Source organism: Phasianus colchicus, chromosome 10, assembly GCF_987193195.1.
Source record: "Phasianus colchicus chromosome 10, bPhaCol1.hap1.1, whole genome shotgun sequence".
Classification (NCBI taxonomy): domain Eukaryota; kingdom Metazoa; phylum Chordata; class Aves; order Galliformes; family Phasianidae; genus Phasianus; species Phasianus colchicus.
In genome coordinates this window covers 3,316,123-3,337,365 of record NC_143445.1, presented here as the reverse complement: position 1 = coordinate 3,337,365, position 21,243 = coordinate 3,316,123, and the positions used below count along the sequence as shown (strand labels likewise).

At 42.4% G+C, this 21,243-nt stretch overlaps 1 protein-coding gene across 1 annotated transcript in view; it reads right to left on the bottom strand.

Annotated features, from left to right (window-relative positions):
* WDR33 (WD repeat domain 33) overlaps positions 1 to 20,926 on the bottom strand; it is a 62,682-nt gene extending 41,756 nt beyond the window's left edge. The window contains exons 1-6 of the mRNA XM_031604987.2: positions 20,730 to 20,926; positions 4,924 to 5,148; positions 3,567 to 3,635; positions 3,030 to 3,134; positions 2,317 to 2,412; positions 1,687 to 1,838 (exon numbers count right to left, since the gene is read on the bottom strand). Coding sequence (XP_031460847.1) covers positions 1,687 to 1,838; positions 2,317 to 2,412; positions 3,030 to 3,134; positions 3,567 to 3,635; positions 4,924 to 5,127 — 626 coding nt within the window. The 5' untranslated portion in view covers positions 5,128 to 5,148; positions 20,730 to 20,926. The remainder of the gene's footprint in view (positions 1 to 1,686; positions 1,839 to 2,316; positions 2,413 to 3,029; positions 3,135 to 3,566; positions 3,636 to 4,923; positions 5,149 to 20,729) is intronic.
* Between the last annotated feature and the right edge of the window lie 317 nt (positions 20,927 to 21,243).

Here is a 21,243-nt window from a genome sequence, read left to right as displayed (position 1 = left end):
AAGGTGTTATACACTGAAAGATGCATTTGAACACAGGGACTTTAAAGTGAATACGTTGCCTGCCACTTCACCACAAGACATGAATTTAGCATGGGATTACTATTGCATTGCTGTCCCCAGTCAAATGAGAAATCCAGAACTTATTCTTAGCACCTTCCTACCTAAGGACTGCATAGAGTAGCACCTTTTTTGCAGGATGAGAAGCAACAGCAATATGACTCGATAAACATCACCCTAGATTTTCATGTTTTGCAATACAATAAGCAAGTGACACTGTATAGAGGCACAGGAGAACAGTTCTTAGGGAAAAAACTCCTCTTCAGCCACAGGTGATTTGCAGCAGAAAAGCAAAAATAAGGGAAAGCTGGTAACATGAAAAAACTAGTTGAATCAACTGGTGATAAAATAAACAGTATATAAAACAACCATATCACTTATTGTAAAAGAAATTTGGTAAACTTCCCTTCTTTACCCAACCCATGAAAAGAATTCTACAGACACAGAAGCAGCTTCCAGATTGAGCAGTCAACATCACATGAGGAAAGTCACTGGAAAAGTAAGGAGTTATACAGCCTTAATCAAGGGCCAGAACACCTCCAGCAACTGACAGCACTCACTCCCTTTCTGGTGCAGTGAAAGACCATGACAGCCCTCTTGAAATCCTTGATCTTTATGATCAGGAGAGAGCTTAAAATAGCAGAGAAATTCAGTGTAAGGCCATAATATTTAGTCATGACAGTAACTGAATCTAACAGAAGAACTTTTCATAACCAAACAGAAAATGCTACACCCTATCAAAGAAAAATGGTGACTTTAGTGGAATGTGCTTTGGTGGCAGTGAACCTTTATCGCCAAGGGCCAGCACCTGAACCCAAAGAAACAATGCTTTAGCTTCATTTTGGGTCTGCAGCTTCTCTTCAGGCTTACTTTAAAAACATTTCTTCTATTTCTGTATCTCACTAAAGATTATATGCAGGTTTGCTTTAAAGAAATCCTTCATTTACACCTTACTGACAGTATCACTTTAGATTCCATTTTTTATATGTGTATATATATATATACATTTGCACATTTGAAGTATCAAAACTGAACCAAGAGAATATCCTATAGTCTTCTCTTCAATGGCTTGCTTACAGTTTCAGGCTTGAAGAACCCATTCAGTATTAACATTAGACTTCTGTATGTGGCAGTCTGTGTGGGTATTTAGTATTACTGGAAGTCTTGGCTTCACCAAGCCAAGCAGTTCTTCACTTTATTTAGTGTTTTATTATTTTGTGAGAACTATGCAGGTATTTCATTTCTGAAGGCTTTATATTTTATTCAGTTAGGTTATTAAAGACTGAATTCTTTATTTGGAATGAAATTGTTGTCTTACACAGTGCGTATAAAAAGGAATAACTGATACACATTGTCACCATATAAAAATGAAAAGAATACCAGTGCAAAATGCGGCAGACAAATACATCTCTAACATATTGCAGAGGCGTATACTGGGACAATACTAATTCAGAAAGGTGCCAGCAAAACGGTGAGAATGTGGAAACAAAAGAAAATATTGTGTTTATGTGGTGCAGGAAGTTTCCCAGAATCTGACAGAACCCATGCATTTCTGCACCCAGAATACACTGAGAGAACAGTCTAATCATGGCAATAGGTACTACAGAAAATGGTATATTGTGTATAAACCTGGCCTCTCTAATCGCCTCCTTATGTGCCTGGAACATCTTGACGTTGTTCATGTTGGACTGCCAGTATTTCACATATCCCCCGTGGTCTGCTGTCAGCATCCACATATCATTGTGTGACCAAGTCATAGCCCTTACCGGGCTGTCGTGAGCCTGTAAATTCAGAAACAAAACTTCTAGCAAACACGTTCAAAAACTGTCTGAACCACACAAACATAGAGTTAGAAAAGCTCCCACTCAAACAACTGTAATGAAGGAATGAAAGCAATGACGATCTAGTTAGATTCAAAAAGTTGAAGGGGCAGAGAAGGATTCCCTTACTCTGTAAAACTCTAAATAAGAGGGTATTTATTTACACTTTGTTTCCAAAGTGACTGGAACTGTTAGTACCTTGTATGGAAGCAGAATGAGAAGCATTAAAGGACTGCCTATGGCCACAGTTTGATACAGGGACAGAACAGGATAAAAATCAAAATAAAAAAAAGCAAAAAAACCCAACAAACCCTGATGCTTCCACTGCCACATTCAGACCACAGGTCCACCACGAGGGTGAAGTTGTGTTTGATGTGTTCCCAAAATATGCTTAAAGGACCTCGATGTAATAGACAGAAACCTCGATAGATGAATTTACCTGTAATATTGTTTCAAAATTGAAAGTCAGTCCATTCCACAAAGTGAATTCTCCACTAGATGCACCAGTAACCAAGCGTCTCCCCTCAGGAGTCCACTGCAAAAAGAAAGACTTAACTCGACTTTGCAAATATTTCTTCACAATCATCTGAACAGATCTTAAGCTACTTTTCAGAGCATTTCATCAATGGTATTTACTAAGTCATTTGCTAATCAGTGCAAAACAGGCAAAAATGCAGAAGCATGCCAGAGGGCTTTTGACTTTTGTTAACAACCGAACAAAGTTATAGCACTGTTAAAGCAACAGCAACAAAATCTGATCACAAAGAAGAAACAGTTTATTGGCACCAACGCAACACGCCATATTAAGCAACCCAGCTGAAATCAATGAAAAGTTGTTAAAAGATGCTACAAGAATTAAGGAGTGCTGACCTTCATCAGTCTTTTACCTGAGTCAAAATACATTACCTACTCAACAAATCTTTCAAAAAGATTAAATGCACCCCAAACTCCAAAAGTAGTACTTTGTACTTAGACCTAACTGTTTAATTTCTTAAGTCTCCACAAAAAATAAACACAGAAGTAGTTCAGACATTCTACGTGGTGGTTTCATTTGAAAACATTTTAACTGATCCTCTGTTTCTCTCTTCAGTTAAAAACATCAATGCTCTAAAATAAGGCAATGCAACTACATAAATCCAATACTATACTCACCCTGACAACAAATACTGGGCATTTTACTTTATTAGTAGAAGTCCGAACAAATTTTGTTGTTACAGCATTCATAGGGTTGTTCAGCATTCCAATAGGAGGGACCAACTAAGAAAGAAGAAACAGAAGGTTTAGAAATAACACTTCTAATCAGAAACTGCAAGGAAAGCATGCATATTCTGAACACTTGTGTCTAGAAAACCAAGCTCCCATTTGCAGGGTTAGGGAAAACACATCTGCATTCAGAAACTGGTCTGGCTCATGATCTCAAACATGCAGAATCAGCATCTTCAAGATGAAGATTTAAGCTCCTTGCACTATGAAAGTTCTTATGTCCATCTTTAAAAGCCTATCCAATTTCAGTTTTTTTCATGGGCATAGACTTCAATAGCAGCAGATAACACAGGGTGAAGACATTTCATGTAGTTAAGACCTCCTGCGGAGGAAAAGCTAATCCCAGCTGATAGGCAGAGTCACTCAAATTTTACAGACCAATTTTATCCACAAAACTTCCACAGGAAGTAGAAAGATTTTACTTACATCATTATAATATCCTGCATCAGGCTGGATTGCTCGCATATCTCTCTGGTCTCTTTGCCATACTCTATTCTGGAAAGAAGAAGAAAACTCCTGTTTTATACCATCACTACAGCAAATAAGGAACATGCTGATAGCCAGGCTGGTATGAGCATTAAGTAAAGATAACAATACATTCAAATGCATAAAACCAAGAAGAATCAGTGATAAAAATAACTTGGATGCTTTACATTTTGTGAGATGTCAAACACCAACTTTTAAAAAAGCACTTTTTATGAAATGAAGTATATTTTTGCTTCGTCTTGCAGACTTCACCAACTTGTATCTGTGTGCGTGTTAGAAACATGAGCTAGAACTGCAGTTAAAACATCTGGCACACACTATTAGCTTGTTAGAATTTGTTAAGCCAAGAGGGAACTGCATATGAGCCTTTATCTTCATTTTCATAGGATCACATCAAATCAACTGAGTGGTACAAGTGGAGATGGAAGTTGAGTTTTGCCATATCCCAACCATATGCCAGCTTTCAAAACAACACAGAGTTTTTGTTTGTCTGATTTTAAGTTGGTTTTGTCCACTATTTTTTAGAATTGGGGTGGAGGGGAGGCATTCCTAGAATAAGCACCAAATATTTAAAGAATATTCTCATAAGCAAATCTACAAACCAAAATCACACAGTCTACAACAGATTGAATTCAGTTCATCAAGCCTTTACAATGTAGCTGTTTCAACAATTCCTTTTCTCTGCAGATTTGATGATATGTCTTCTGAGCCAATAGCCAGCATTTGCACATCTTGATCAAAAAACTGTATTTATGAAGAAATGAATACCACCCCAAAAGGAAAGCTAAATAAGCACTTTTCACTGAAACATTTTTTCAACAAAACCTATTTCAGTTATTCTGCATTTGCTCTCTAAGCATATAGAAAAGGATTTCCAGAGACCACTAAATAACTGCAGCGTTATATAGTACAATGAGAATACATTTTATGGTGCCCTGGTTTAGGAGGAGGAGGGGAAATCCCTATTTCAAAACCAAAACAAGGACAATTACACTGTTTACAACGAGAATCACAGAAGACATTCAGATGAACTCCCAAGCTTGGAATTCCAATACAGATGAAGTTAACACTGCTGCTTACAATTTAGCTATAAATTCAGTTGTGTACATGTGCAGTTTCATTATGAGCACCAAAGACTTTTGAATTCATCCCATGTAAAGTGTACAGACATTTGTCAGTTGGTTTTAAATTGCAGCAGTAGACCTCCTGGTATTCCAGACTATTCCACAGACATCTGGAAATCAGGATCCTGAATTTCAGGAAGGAAGTTTTTCAAAGAATACAAAAATTAACTAACCTCCAAATATTTAATTACGGAGGGATTGTAATCAATAGTCTTTCGGTTCACAGCTTTTCTCATACGTTTTCCATCGAAAGTAAGCTGTTGCATTGCTTGCTGCTGTGCAAAATCAGGTCTTTTGTAGAAGAGCTGCCGAGGCGCCTGGTGCTGGAATCTCGGCATGTGGAAGAATCGGGGCGGGGAGCCGATTTCTGTGGCCATGGCTCTCTTGTTTCTGAAATGCTGCAAAAGAGTGAAATAATTGGTTACTACAGAATGGTGACAAAAAGGCAGCCTTCGTACCTTCAATAACTGAAGTCCACAAGGATAAATAACGTTTCTTCCCAATAAACAGCACCTTATGAAGTTACGCTTGCATTCAGTAAGACTGATAAAGCCCAGCCAAAGTGAAGCCCCTACAGCTTAAGCTGCTGACAAGGAAAAAAGCTTTAAAGGGCTGCTCCAAATCCTTACTCTAGGATCTGAAAATAAGAATTTCCTTTACATAACGTACAATAAATACAGCACAGATCACGGTTTGCCTTAGGATACACTTTCAATTTCATTACTGTAAAATAAGTGAATTACACAATTTCTAACATTTCCTGAGAACAACAAAATAAAAAAAAAAAGAATGAGTGCCAAAGGGATGATGGCAAAAGGAAATTAGTCTAAGAACTGAGTTTTCATTTTGTAACTTCATTAAATGACATCACAGTAAGCTCCTCACTGCTGAGAACTACAACACACACCACCTTTAATGTAAGCACGAACTTCAGACTTTGCACTGACTCTGCGAACCAGTGAAACTCCAAACTCCATTTTCAGCTGCTACTCCTCTGCCTGAATTGGAGCTGGGCAAGAATTTTAACCAAAATAAACTGATGAAAGCAAAAAGAAAATACATCAATGCTGAGAAGTCTTTCTCTGCAGGAAGGCTGAGGTGTTTACACTGAGTAAGACCACAATTAAGAAAAGATCAAAGAAAGAATGGGTAGAATTTAAAACAAGCAGCTAAAATCTGCTTTTAAAACCATGAAGGTATTTCCTTATTCTGGGAATAGCCTTAAGTTGTACTGGGGAGATTCAGGTTGGATATTAGGAAACATTTCTTCCAAACCTTCTCTGAAAGAGCAGTCAGACACTGGCAGGGGCTGCGCAGGAAGGTGGTGATGTCACTGTCCCTGAAGGTGTTCAAGAATCATAGAATTGCTCAGGTTGGAAAAGACCTTAAAGATCATCAAGTCCAACCACAACCTGACCATCCTACCCTAACTAACAACGCTCTGCTAAATCGTGGCCCTGAGCATCACATCCAAATTGATTTTAAACGTATCCAGGGATGGTGACTCAACCACTTCCCTGGGGAACCCATTACAGTCCTTAAACATGTCCAGTGCAGCTGCTCAGCATCAGGCAGCATAGGAGGATACAGACATTGTTTGGAGGCAGACCAAGAAACCTCTCTAAACACACAATGAGTACAATATTAAGCTCACCTGGACAAAGAAAGAGGTGGCAGAACTTCCTCACACAGAGAGCACGATGAGTACCCTAACAGTCAGAGTCTCTTATAATTCTCAGGAAAAGACAGACAAAAAAGAATGCAGCTGTAATTTCCCAAGTCTAGTGGGTATCTTTAATCAGAAGGAAAAAAAAAGTACAATTTCAAGTCCATATAGTATCCATATACCCTTTAGGTAATACAGAAATAAATTTCAAGAAGCAAGAACACTGATAAACATGCTGTAGCTTCCAAGAACATTTTGATAAGCCATTTACAAGGAAACATGACATAAAAATGCCTTTTTGGGGAAAAGCTCCAAAGCAACAAGTTGATCCTTCAGAAAAACAGGCCTATTCTCCAAGAAATAACTGCAGTTTCAAATGTAGATCAACTGTTAGTTATGTAAATCAATTTAGATGGGACGTCCCCATAACTACTGCAAGCAGACACCCACCAGCTTACATCAGCATAAGCACCCAAAAATCAGTGAGAAGTTTAAAAACATTACCAAAGGCATGTGTACGTTAATAACACCTCCTCACAACTACAGACTCTTCTCACTGAGTTCACACTGGGACAATATGGGACAAAGTAAAAGAGACGATATGGGATGAAGAAAACCAAGGCTTTATGTTCTTGTTATGCTTTTAGCTGCTTTCTCCAAACTGTGAGCATACAGAACGGTTTAATCCAGCTGCTCATAATCATGTTCTTACAGTGTCCTGAATATCATGCTTCTATCCATGTAGTATCTTTATACCCCAGTAACCTTCGCCTGCTTCCTATCTGTAAGTGTGTATGTGTCCATATATGCATTCCAAGTGAAGTTTCCAAAGTTTTAGGAACAAAGAGTCTTTCTGGTATGTAGTCAGTTGTCAGATGAAACTAACATTTATCTCCAAGAACTGCCAGTTCAGTCAACAAATACTCTGGTTCAAAGTTAAGTTATCAGACTCTTACTTTGTCTTTTGCCAGGACAAACAGAAGTCTCAGCAGGCTCTCCTTTACCTCTATTGTATCAGCTCAAAAATAGTTGGACTTCAGAAATCTATAGTTCCTGCTGTACTGAGAAAACAACTATGTAGAAAAAAAGGTTATCAGAAGTGCAATCCAGAGTAGTAATGTTCTATTTCCCATTTTAAGCAAACTAATCACACTTGGTTTTTACTTCAGAGTCCATCAACAGGTGTTCAGATGGAAGACTCCATTTTTTTCCTTAACATGGAATCACAGGATCACAGAATGGTTTGTGTTGGAAGGGACCTTTACGATCACCTGGTTCCAACCCCCAGCTATAGGCAGGGACACCTCCCATAGCCCAGGCTGCTCACAGCCCCATCCAGCCTGGCCTGCAGTGCTCCCAGGGAGGGGGCATCCACAGCCTCACTGGGCAACCTGCTCCAGTGTCTCACCACCCTCACGGGACAGAATTCCTTCCTAATATCTAATCTAAATCTACCCTCTTCCAGTTTAAAGCCATTCCCCCTCATCCTGTCATAACCTGTCCTTACAAGAAGTCCCTTCCCTGCTTTTCTTGGCCTCCTGCAGGTACTGCAAGGCCACTGGAAGGTCCTCCTGGAGCCTTCTGTTCTCCAGCCTGAAGATCTCCAGCTCTCTCAGCCTGTTTTTGTAGGATAGGTGCGCACAGCATCAGAACCAAGAGCAGGATTTTCCAACACTAAATGCAGGTTGGTTAACATCTTCCTTAACAACATGGATGGTGGGGCAGAGTGTGGTGATTGCACAGGGGGAGCTGAGCCCACCAGCAGGCAGAAGCACAGAGCCCAGCACCAGGACATGCTGGGGGTATCCAGCTGGGAAGCAGCGCTGCAGAAATGGGCCTGGCCTGGAGTCCTAGCAGACACCAAATAGAAGAGGAGTCAGCTGCTAAGAAAGCTAACTGCATTCTTGGGAAGAAGGTAAACAAAGCTTCTGCTGCTCTCCTCTCTCCACTACAACATGCTGCAGCTTGAAAGACTACCTGCTGAAATGGCTCAGAGACAAAGGAAAACAAATACTGAACATTTCCTGAATAAATCCAAGTTCTGTTTCTTCAAGTCTGCATTAGCAAGTTTTACAGCAAACACTCTCACTGTTATACAGTAAAGAGTAATTATTTGCATTGCAATAGCACACTGGATTCTGAAGTATGGATCAGGAGATTCAATGGAATCATCACTAACTGAAGAGCTACGTCAGCTTTTCCAGGCAGAAAGTACAAGACAAGAACAACAGTGCAAAGTCAGCATAATGAGGTTATTGCTCAATGCACCAGCAACATCGATTTCCTTCCATGAGACAAGCACAACTGTTACATGTACGAGGTATGGACACTGTTTTATTTCCTTTCAGTAATGCTTTCTGACTGCAAAAACCCCCATGCTGAATAGCCATCTCTGATAAAACATACTCTGCATTTCACTTCTGGATTAAGAACTCTGTAAGCACATCCAGATGAACACTTCAGACAAAAAAAAAAATCAGACCAAGTATAATACAGTGCCATCAAGCTTCACAGAACAAGGAAAGACTACTGCCAAACATTCTCCTTTCATAGAACAGAAGGAAATTCCACTGTGAAAACAGGAAAAATACAACGAAGAAAAAAGAATGCTAATTTACAGATCTAGCAAGGAATATGTTAATTTGAAACACAAAGTAATTCAAGGGATTGATCAATTTCCTCTTTACTTGGGAAAACATTTAAGCAGATTTACAACCTTAAGTCTTAAAGTTGTTTGTCTGAGGTTCTTGGGAATCTCCATTCTGTCAGCACTTTCTATGACTTTTTAACAGTATTTTTATGCATCATAGACTTTGGACAGATAAAACTGCTTCAGCAAGAGAAAGAGCTGGAGCTCAGGAAGCAAGCTGAGTGGTGCCATCAGCACATTGAAGAGAAGGGCTGCCAGCCAGAGCGACCTGCACAGCCCCCAGGTGGGCCCTCATGAGCCCAACAAGGCCAGGCACAAGGTGCTGCCCTGGGATCAGGGCAATCCCAAACACAAATGCAGGCTGGATGGAGAGCAGCCCTGAGGAGAAAGACACAGAGGTGTTGGTGGACAAAAACATGAATGTAAGCTAACAGCATGCATCTGTAGCCCAAAATGCCAAATAGAGTCCTGGGCTGCATCGAAAGCAGTGTGGCCAGCAGGGCATGGGAGGTGATTGCCCCCCTCTATTCTGTAGTCATGAGGCCCCACCTGCACTCAGCTCATTCCCCCAGCAGCTTGAGAGAGTCCACAAGCAGCCAGGACTGCAGAACTCCTATGGAGACAGGCTGAGAGCTGGGCTTAGAAAGTGAAGGCTTTGGGGAGACCTTGTAGCAGCCTTCTGGTACTTTAGGTACTGAGGTTTCAGGAACAGTGAGAAGAGATTCTTCACCAGGGAGTGCAGTGATAGTTAGAAACTATTATCCTGTCCTATTCCTGCCAGGCTGGATGGCAGCCTGGCCTTGCAGAAGGTATAGAGCCATATTTCCTGCCCACAGCAGGGGCTGGAAACTGAAGGGCTTTAAGGACCTTTCCAAGCCAAATCATCTCATGACTTTGATATATAAATTTACAGGTCTGTGCTGATGTCTAAGAGCCATGTGACCCTTCTTTCACTGAAGAATACACTCTTTAATTACCATAGGCCTCTAAAACACAAAACTAAACACAAAAATACATTATACAACACCCTTTTCAAGCAACTTTTTCCCCAAGAGTTCTCCAGGGCTCTACCATCTTTAAACGTACTAATACACATTAGCATTCATTCACTATTATATTTCATTTGTGAAAAGTACTTTCCTAAAATGGGGTTTAGATTCTGAACACGTTAAGTGAGAGGGAGGCATATGGCAGCTTTTTGAATCCCAACAGGAACATAAAACAAAAATACATCTCCTACTCTTCACAAAGAAATAGAGAAGTTGATGAAGTAATCATTGGTCACACCAAAATAAAGTACTCTGCCCAAAGAGCACAACCACCTCTTCCTATTTGGAGAGGTCTAAAACATTTTGGTTTCATTTTGTTACTACACTGCTAAGTATTCTTTCCTTTTCATTTCAGCTCTGTACTCTCACAATCTGTTTCACCACAACGTTAAAGCCCCTGTGCTTCTAACACATTCCAAACACACACATGCAAATGATACAACGTCTGAAAGGACAGACTAACATTTTAAACATACCAATCAAAAACATCCACTGTACAGTGAGCAAGACCTAGAAAAATGTGATTATTTTGATTCAGGTTTTGACTCCAGGTTTATTTTCTGCAGGAGGAACAGCAAGCGTCAATATCTAATGGACAAAAGAAGCCCCACACTTAACAAGTTTTACATGCAAATGACCTACTAGGATATTAGAGAAAGCATGCAGATGATTTGAAATGAAGACATCTGAAAGCCCAGGGGAGAACTATGAGGAAAGAAACTCAAACTGAAAGAGCCCCCCCAGGGTTTGCAACCTGAGATCCTTGAAGAGTTGAGTCAGTTTAGGTGCATGTAAGTTACACATACAACTAACACTTCCTTCAGAATTTGTTTTTCTGGTGATAAGTACATAACATTATCTAGTATATTGAGCACAGCTCATTTTATGCTCAAACTAAACCTGATTCATTTCAAAACAGACATACATACAGCAGTGTTTGAATACATCTTTAAAAACCAGAATACTTCAGTTCACAGGACTCAGGGACACATCTTGCTTCCACCTCGGGCACAGCAGAGAAAACTGTTTTGACAAGTAAGGAGGTTCCCTTCTTACTTACAACTCCCTTCCTGCACCCCACAGAAGGGACTCTTGCAATGCAAGTTCTGAGCACCTGCAATGTTTGCCATGCTGCACTACAGCTCGGCTACATGATGCACGAGATTTGGTGTGCTGCTGTATTTCCATGCTGCTATTAAGACAGTTTTGCGTACTTCCAGCATTTTAATCACTATTTAAAAGTATGACAATATTTTTCCTCTCTGAACTACTAATTAATTCCTTTGTCCTGACTCCTGCTTGGCATCTGACAAGAGCTGCATTTATCTTACAACCCAGACTTTCCTACTGTGAGTCACCAATACAACAGCACCACGACTGACCAAAATTCCACCCAGTTTTTTCTCATGCTGAATACCTATGGCCACAATTTGAAGCTACCAGCTTGTCAGGAAACCAAATCTGACTTTTAAATCACAGAACCACCAGGCTATTATCTTTTCTTCTCATCTCACAGAAGACTGGAAGCTTGCTGGATTCTTGAGAGAAATTACAATGTAGGCATCAGAGGGAAGAATCTGCCATTTTGCTTCCATTTGTTCATACTCTGCTCCTGGCAAGAGACAATAACAGACTCAAGTCCTTGATTTAAAAAACAAACAGCAGAGAATGGGAAATAAAGTCTCGGAAATGCTATCACAAATCTGGAGAACTTTATGATCAGTGGAAGGAAAAAGGACCAGAAGGCCTTCAGTTTACAGGGTGAAACAGAACCAGGGACACACAGCAACTGGGATCTGATTGAGAAACTATCTGCCCAGATTCTGATGAAGTCAATGCAATCTAATACCAGCTTGATACTGCTTGCAATAGGAAACAGAAACGTGCATATTTAATGGATTAAAGTTGAGTATTGGAGTCCTATGAAAACATGAAAACTTTTTCACTAAGACTTGGAAATGAGTAAATTGTAACTTGCTAGGAGGATTGGCCTTTCACAGCCTCTCCACTGAGTGCTTGGCACATTTCTCTGTAACTCTTACAGCTTTTATATGAAAACAAATGTTGAAAGCAAAGAAAAAGCGTTGCAAAAAATCTACCACAAAACCTAAGGAACCATTCTCTTAGTGTTAATTCTGACAAAGTAGCACTGCTTGCCACACCAGTTTCTTTTTAAATAAACACAGAAGGAAAGCTATTACATTTCCATGAGTAAGAAACTGAAGTCCAGAAGAAGCAGCAGGAGGAAGCAAAGCAGCACTGTCATTTGAGATCACGCGAAGAACTGTAAGAAGGCTTAAAAACACTTATTTAATTGTGGCTGGGGAATGTGATTGAATGTTAAAACACCCATCTGCAGCCTAGCCAAGTCACAGGCAAGAGCAGAGGCTCTGTGCAGGGCAGCTTTGAGAGCCAGAGCTGAGCACAGCACACCCAGGCTAGATACAGAGCATGAAGTCAGGATGGGACAAGATTCTGGGCACTGCTACAGCCACATTCCAGAATAAATGTGCTGTGACAATCTGCCTCACACTATTGTTGTAACAGTACCTAAGGAGGTATTTTTCCAACACACCCATAGAAGGGAACACCACGACTGGAGAGAACAGCTCAAACTTTACCAAATCACACAATGCTGCTAAAAAAACCTCTTAAGGGCCCTGCTTTGGCAATTCCAACCCCACACGTCCCTGCAGCACTGCTGATTTACTGCTAGGTCACATAGTTGAAAAACAAATGAATGAAAAACAGCAATATAAAAAACACACATTCACAAAACCCCAGCAATCAAACACACACTGAATAATTACAGAAACAGTGAAAGAAAAGATTTCTGAATTATTACACAAAAAAAGTGGTGCCCAGCAGGGACAGGGAGGTGACTGTCGCCCTCTACTCAGCTCCTGAGAGGCAGCCATCCCCGGAGGCATTCAGGGCCAGGCTGGATGTGGCTCTCGGCAGCCTGGTCTGCTGGTTGGTGACCCTGCACATAGCAGGAGGTTGAAATTATATGATCACTGTGATCCTTTTCAACCCAGGCCATTCTCAGATTCTATGATATCTGCTTCAGTGAAGATTAAGTCAAGCATACATGGAAATTCAGCTTTTGCATCAGTTTGCTGTAGAAAATCAAGAGGTAAGTGCTGCTTGCTGCTACCTGTGTTGGAAGTTGCCTTCTGAGGAACAACCCTGCAGTAGCAACAAAAATGACAATTATTTTACAATTTATATATTCCATGTTTGAAAGTCTGCGTCATATCTCTTGAGCAGTTCTAGAAGTTTTGTTTGAAATGTCTGTTTCAAAACACAGCCAGAGCAGAGATCTCCCTATATAAATGGACATTAAATACTGGAACACTTTCTGTACTGATGGAAGAAATACATGTCACATGCTTGCACAGCTGATCCCCTATATAACTAATTCCGGATTTTTAACACATTCCACTTTTTAAAAAAATCCTCTCTCAAACTGTCTTTTTAGGATGACATGACCCTTTCATACTGAATAAAGAATCTACATCTCTTAGGTCACTCATTTTCCACACTCACTGTTTCTCAAAGGAAGAAAATGAGAGCACAATCTTCAAAGATGAATTTAAGATTCTGGCTGCACTGGAAAAGTCAGCTATGCACAACGATTGATTTCTTACTTTCTTGAGGCACTTCATGTTGCTAGCTCAGCACCAGACCAGCCAGGCCTGGTTCACAAGGTCATATGATAATCACTAACAGAACAGCATTGCTTCAGTTTTACTCAACACGAAGTTCAGAAGTCAGAACAGCGTTAACAAACATGAATTAGAAACTCAATTGCTTTTTTAACTAAAATTACATGGCCATCTCTTCCAGAAATAAATTCTGTGGCCTTTCATTGTGAATACAAAGATGTATGATTGCAAACTGTACATCTAATTGATGTACACTGCCCCACAACCACATTTCAACTTCTCCAGTAAGTAGCCTCTGCGTGTTACTATTTAGTAGTGTTCAAGAAAAGCACGTACATTTGTTCTCCACATTTCTCAGTAAAGAAAATGCGAATCCACACACAGCAGTTCTCAACAGATTTCTGAAGTGCAAGGGTTGCAGTGTAAGATCTCCCTGTTACAGAACAGCCAGGCTCCCTGTGACAGGGACAGCCCAGCAGCAGGGTCTGTCACCAGAGATGCAGTTTTGAGAAGCACCACCTCCCAAGGCCTGAAATCCCTTGGCCTTTCTCTCCCTCCTATCACCTGCCTCGAGAGCATCAGCAAAAGCAGCACTCCAGCCGACTGCTAAGGCCAGTATTTTCAACCTGCTGTACAGAATGCCTGGCAGTGATAGTGCTCAAAGCTCCACAGAAGGTATAATTAGGAAAAGATCAGGCCTATTTATTAGCCCTAGATCTGCTGAGAGAAACATCTGCATCCACCAAGAGAAAGAAATTGCAAAACAGGGTGTGATGGCTGACTCAAGCATGGGTTTAACTCCCAGCTCTATAATTTAGGAACTACACATACATTTGAAAATACGTATTCTATATTAACACCTAAACAGCCTGCAGTCGTCCTACTTGCAGATTTGGTCCACCTATGATTTTCCTTGTGTTAAAGAAGTCTCTTCAAAGAAGTGCAGGTTTGCTTACAAAGATGCCCCAACATCAAACTGAAAGAAAGGCATTTGCAAAATCAGCAGGTTTTGGCTGAGGGAAGGGGGACAATGATGGAACATGTGACCTGATCACACCATTTAAATGCAACTCTGTGAGCTTCAGCACAGTGAGAACATGCTAAAGGACAGCTGAGATGAAGTTCTGTCACAACGTGACCCCAACCTAAAATCGCTGACACCAACTGAAGTCCAGCCTTGCCCACAACCATTGACATCCTGTGTTACCCTTCTGTTACAGCAGTACAAACATTTGTGTGACCAGGCTGACCACTCGCTCAGAACTACTGTATCAGGAGACCTTTGTTGCTAATATTGGTTAAAACTGCAGAGCAGCATTGCAGCTAACTTACCGAGGAGTTCCAGGTAGAGAACAGAATGGAGCAGAAGCAGGGGCGAGCACCCTGCCAGGCTACAGCAGCAGCTACGTGGCTGCCAACATCATCCAGCAGGAGGATGGCAGGGCAGAGGCAGGCCAGCACACACCTGGGGGCTCTCAGTGCAGCCCTTGCACCAGCTGGAGCTGCAGCATTTCACATCACAGCTCCTGCCAGATTCAAAGCTGTTGATGAACACACACACACACACACACACACACACACACACACACACACACAGCAGAATCCAAATTGCTGAGATGCCAAAGCTTCATAACGAATGCCAAAATTACACCAAACAACATACTACAGGACTACTTGCAATCCAGTTTCTGGCCTCCCTTTAAAAAGCAACACATTCATATTTGCTTTATATCCTGTTTCTTTTTGAATAGGAGAAACGATTTAAAAGAAACCTCAACTATTTAAACCAAAGAAACAGGGATTAATTCAAGTACCTGTGTGGTCATGTGGAAGCACATAGAGCAGCCTCAGTAAAAGAACCCCTCAGTTTCAACACATCACTACTGTTAGCTGCAAAACCACTCTGCCCTACTGCTTGCCTCAGGCAGCTGCTTCCAGGTAGAGCTGCAGGGGAGTGATGTCCACTGAGCTGCAGGGGAGTGAAATCCACGTTTTATGACCGACTACCTCAAACTAAAATTGGCACTCAACATCCACGATCTCAAACATTTCGGGATGCTCTTTCCTAAGAGTGAATTTTGCTGCTGTATAAACTAAGACAAGAACTCTCAAGGCACAGAGCAGTCACTGAGTGCAGCGGCTGTTGCAGAGGTGGGTGACTGGCACCACCACTTCCTTCCCCACCACCTCAGCCCTTCCAAAACCAATGTTTGTGAGATGCAGACCAGAACAGAACTGACAGATTATTAGAAGTCACCAAGAAGGCCTTCATTTTGCTCAAAGAAAGGCTCTCCCTATACAGTTGCTTGGACAGGGCAAGGACTCCAGACCAAGAGAACAGAGGCATGAGAACATCCTTTTTGATTGGGTTGTAATTTTAAAATTAAATGAAGTTGTAGGTTACACCAAATTCATAACTCCACGGATTACAAACACCCAACAGTTAATATTTTTTTTTTTCCCTTGGTAAACAGCACATTTAATTATTGCAGAAATTAATTAAATAACATCAATGAAGTCACAACAAACATTGCTCTTCCTATCAAAATGAATTCACTAATTAAAAGTGCACTGAAAATGAGAAGTGTTTCGGTCTAGGAGCAGTATGGAAAAAAACACCATGTTTAAATGAAAAAAATAAAGTTGCAGATGAACATGTGAGTGTTTGATAGGTCATTTGTCACAGCATGCAAACGCACAGAGAGGAAGAGATTATTTCATTTATGATTGAGGAATACAAAAACATTGCTTATACTTTCTCTATTCTATTCACGTGTGAACACTCTCATGTAACTTTCTGAAACACTTGAGCAGAGCAAGTTTTACCAGGGTTATTTAACAGTAAGGTTTGATGTTGTGCATTAAATCTTTCTTCCTACAGAAGAGAGAAATTGTGATAGAAATAATATAGAAATAAAGGCCTAGAGCAGAACAGCCCCAATTCCTGACCACATTTCCTTGTAACTTACTCAACGTAATTCACTAATAGACTATCCCATACTATGGAAGTGGCACTTACCCTTCCTGATCAACAGGACATCTTGATGAACATGAGATTTTTAGTTGGCTTTTTAGCAGAAACCAGGTTTGTAGGGTGGTGGGTACAGAAGGATCTGCTCTGGCCATTCTCACTACACAGAATCCTATTTCTTTTTATACTTTGGTGCAGAGTAGCACTATCAGAAAAAAAAAACAATCACTACCAGTAGCTTGTGTCCATGTGTAAAGTAATTGGGCCTATAGTATAACACCATATTCAGAGCTGTGATCACTCTAGTGCAAACTGCAAGGAAAGCATACAAAAAAATAATAGGATCAAGCTTGGTAAGTTTAAACTCGTACATCCAGACTTGTGCTTCAAGTATTTGAAAGTACGACTGTTTGGGTTTGGTTGTTACTTTTAAATTCTGTATTGTTGGGAATTGGATTTATGTTTTCATTAAACCAAATCCCCTTCAGACAACAGAAAGAAACCTGAAGTATACACTTAAAAAAAATGCAATGCAAAACAATGAAGAGCTGGAACTCATGGCTGCTTCTCTGATCACATCCTTCACACAAGTGCAAGCTTCCCCATGCCATAAAACAACGAGGCCTTGCCTTTTCCCACTATAAACTCGGATTTTTATTACCCTACCACAAATTGAAAAACAATTTTAACCAGCACTTTGTACCACAGTGCATGCATTGTCTGCACTGAGATTGCTATCAAAAGTAATGGTGTAAATATATACTTCATATCACATTTTGAGTTTCACAAGAGAACACCTGGCTCATCCAGGCAGGCTATGGGAGCAGGTTGAACCAGAAATGAAATTCCATCACAAACCAACTTGTTTTTAAGCATTAGGGAGCAAGGAACAGGTTGCCCAAGGAGGCTGTGGATGCCCCATCCTTGCAGGCATTCAAGGCCAGGCTGGATGTGGCTCTGGGCAGCCTGGGCTGCTGGTTGGTGACCCTGCACATAGCAGGGGGTTGGAACCAGATGATCATTGTGGTCCATTTCAACCCAGGCCATTCTGTGATTGTATGATTCTAAGAACAAACAACCTTAAGTTTTACATGGTCCTGGGGTCACGAATTCTCAAAAATGAAGTGAAATAGACAAAATACAACCCAGAAGTATTCAGCTAGCAGTTGTCTACTCTTCTGCTCTTACTTTCAGAGATTCTCTATAAGAGAGGAAACCTCAAGTCATATCACATCTTTAATCATTTCGAAGACTTCCCCATTTCCTCTCCCCACTATCAAGCTCTAAAATCATTCAGTTTACCTGAGGTTCAGTTGTGAATGATTTTTTTTTCATTAACCATGCCAGCAAAAACTGTGCTTCTGTTACTTCCACTCTGCACTAAATTTTCAGTAACAAAATGATATAAGGGAGGAAAACATAATAAATCAAGAATATAAAACTCACAGATGCAGTACAGCTGAAGTTTTCACCTTGTTTTCAGAACATTCCTGAGAAGAGATATCAGTTTCCTAAAGTATCAGCTACAGCAATATCTGGGCAAGGCTGGAGTTATTTTTTTTTTCCACTTTTAACGAACAAACTACAGAAATTCTCTAGATAACAATGCTGCAGCTGGCAGCCACAAAAAAAGTGAAATATTTCACATGGAACTACCTCACTAAGAAGTTAAACTGCACTTTTCCACAACCAAGAGTCTTCTCCAGTATATTTTTCAAGTCACTCAGAAGAGTGAGGCATCTATGAGGGATGGGAACAAGCCAGAAGCTCTCTCACTCCCTGCCCTGACCAAGGCTTCTTTCTGCTACAGCAAACTACCCCTGTCTCAAGCTTAATTTACAATCCCCACATTATTACCTCTCGTGCTCAGCACAGGCCTTCAATTCCAACGTTTTACAGGGTAATGGTTACTGTTGCTTTGTAGCTGCCATTCTTTTACAGCTTGAAAGAACAAGCATCATATGAAGGACTGACACTGGGAGTAACAGTGGCAAACTTCAAACATCAGGCACAATCATCAATTAGAAGATTTCAGCAGCTCAAAGAGTTTATAATAGCCTGGGTTGCAAAGGACCACAATGATCATCTGGTTTCAACCCCCTGCTATATGCAGGGTCGCCAACCAGCAGACCAGGCTGCCCAGAGCCACATCCAGCCTGGCCTTGAATGCCTGCAGGGATGGGGCATCCACAGCCTCCTTGGGCAACCTGTTCCAGTGCCTCACCACCCTCTGGGTGAAAAACTTCCTCCTAATACCCAACCTAAACCTCCCCTGTCTCAGTTTAAAACTATTCCCCCTTGTCCTGTCACTATCCACCCTCATAAACAGCCCCTCCTGTTTATACACTCCCTTCAAGTACTGGAAAGCCACAATGAGGTCTCCCCACAGCCTTCTCTTCTCCAAGCAAAGCAATCCCAGTTCCCTCAACCTTTACTCATAGGAGAAGTGCTCCAGCTCTGATCATCTTTGAGGTCCTCCTCTGGACTCGTTCATTAGATTAGAGGACATTTAGATATTGACACTGCTGCCCAGAGAAGTGTGGCTGCTCCATCCCTGGAGGTGCTTCGGGCCAGGCCGGATGGGCTCTGGGCAGCCTGAGCTGGGGGAGGAGTCTCTGACCACGGCAGAGGCTGGGACTGGTTGGGCTTTCAGTTCCCTTCCAACCCAAGCCATCCTGTGATTCTATGGTAAATACATACTAGATAATATCAGTCAATTCACTGTAGCTCAAACATTTTTCACACAACCCCCATTTTTCAGTACTTATTTATCAAAACTGACTCCATATGGTAATTCCATCAGCTTCTGAAACGGTCCCATGGAGGCAGGTCAAGTTAAGCCCAACTTCCAAGTTCTAGAGCAGATGGGCAGAGAACTCCAAAAATGCCAACAGCAAATCAATTAAAAAAATAAAGGTAAATTGGTCTTACCACACTGAAGCTGTTTAAATAAAGTGTTTTTTCACCAGAATTTCAAAGCTACCCATTAGAAATACTACGGCACAACTAAACGAGATGTCAAGAAGTTGAGTGTAAATAGAGGTTTTATTACTATATACTGATATATTAAAGATGATATATTTTAACAAAATGTTCAGAATTCAATTCTGCAGACAAATAGTTGAAGAGGAAGAAACCCCGAGTACTTTGACACAATCCTGACTGCATACTGTAAACTCTCTGGCAAATATGCACGTGGAACTGCCTTTATTAAAGGAATAACAGTTTTGAGTTAAGGCAGGTACAAAAGGAGAGAAATCTGCTGCAAGAAGGACGAAGGACTGAAGCTCACAAACACATTCCCACCCACAGACTGCAACTAGAGACGTAATGAGGCACAGAGCCAGGGGTACAGAACTACTTACCTATGGCAGCTTTTGTAAGACAGAAACGCTCACATGAGTTACCACTGCTGCAAAATACTGTATTTCAAGGTATACAGTTATCTAATCATAAAGAAGCAGCTAAGAGTCAGCAAAGGAGAAACAATGCCCACTTTCCCCAAGTTTAGCGAATTGCCTCCAGCAGAAAAAAAAAAAAAAAAAAAAAAAGACACTTTAAGAGGTCATCGCTACTAATTTTTTACTGAGAAATCACCACCATCGCACCCTCCTCCCAGGGCAGGTAGGCGCCTGCCGCACGTGGCCGTGCCGGCCCTCAGAGCTCCGCTTTGCCCCGCACTGCCCCACCTGCTAGCGGCGCCCGCCCGGCACCCCGCAGGCCCAAGGAGGAACAGCGCGATTCCGATCGGAGCCGGACGTGCGCTCCAGGCGGGCCCCCGGCAGCCGCACACGGCGCACAGGAGCGGAGCGCTGCCCGCTGCTCAGCGAAGCTCGAACCCCGCAGGCGGACGAGGCCGGGTCCCGCAGTTCCCACCCGCTCGGCCTCCCGCCCCGCTCCTGGGCCGCGGCCTAAAAATGGCGGAGGGAACCGCGCTCCCCTCGCCCGCCCCGCCCCGCGCCCGGCCGCGCTCACCGTCCAGCCGGCGTCTCGCACCGCGCCCTCGCGCCCCGCCGCTCGTCTCGCCTCGTCCCCCCGGGCCCGGAAGCAGCCGTCGCCGCCTCACGATCCCCCGCCGCGGCCGGCCGCCATCTTCCTGCCCCCACCAGCGCCAGGGGCGGCGCACGCGCCCCACGTCGAGCCGCTCGGCGGCGGGCAGGCCGCGGGCACTGCGCAGGCGCAAGGAGGAATGCGCGCGCCGCTTCCGCGAGCCTCCCGTCGCTCCGTAGCCTGCGCGTGCGCGGCCGGAAGTCGGGCGACCCTCACGGCCGACCCGCGCGGCTAGAAGCGCTAAGCTGCGTGCGCATGCGCGGCCGGAAGTCGGGCGGCCCTCACGACCGACCCGCGCGGCTGGAGGCGCGAAGCGGTATGCGCATGCGCGAGGGCTGCCCGCTTCTCTTTTGCGGCGCCCCTTTGAAAGAGACGGGCTGAGCGGCGAGGCGCTGCGTCGGAGCCTCAGCGTAGAATCTCGGTCCTTCCCGCTTCCTTC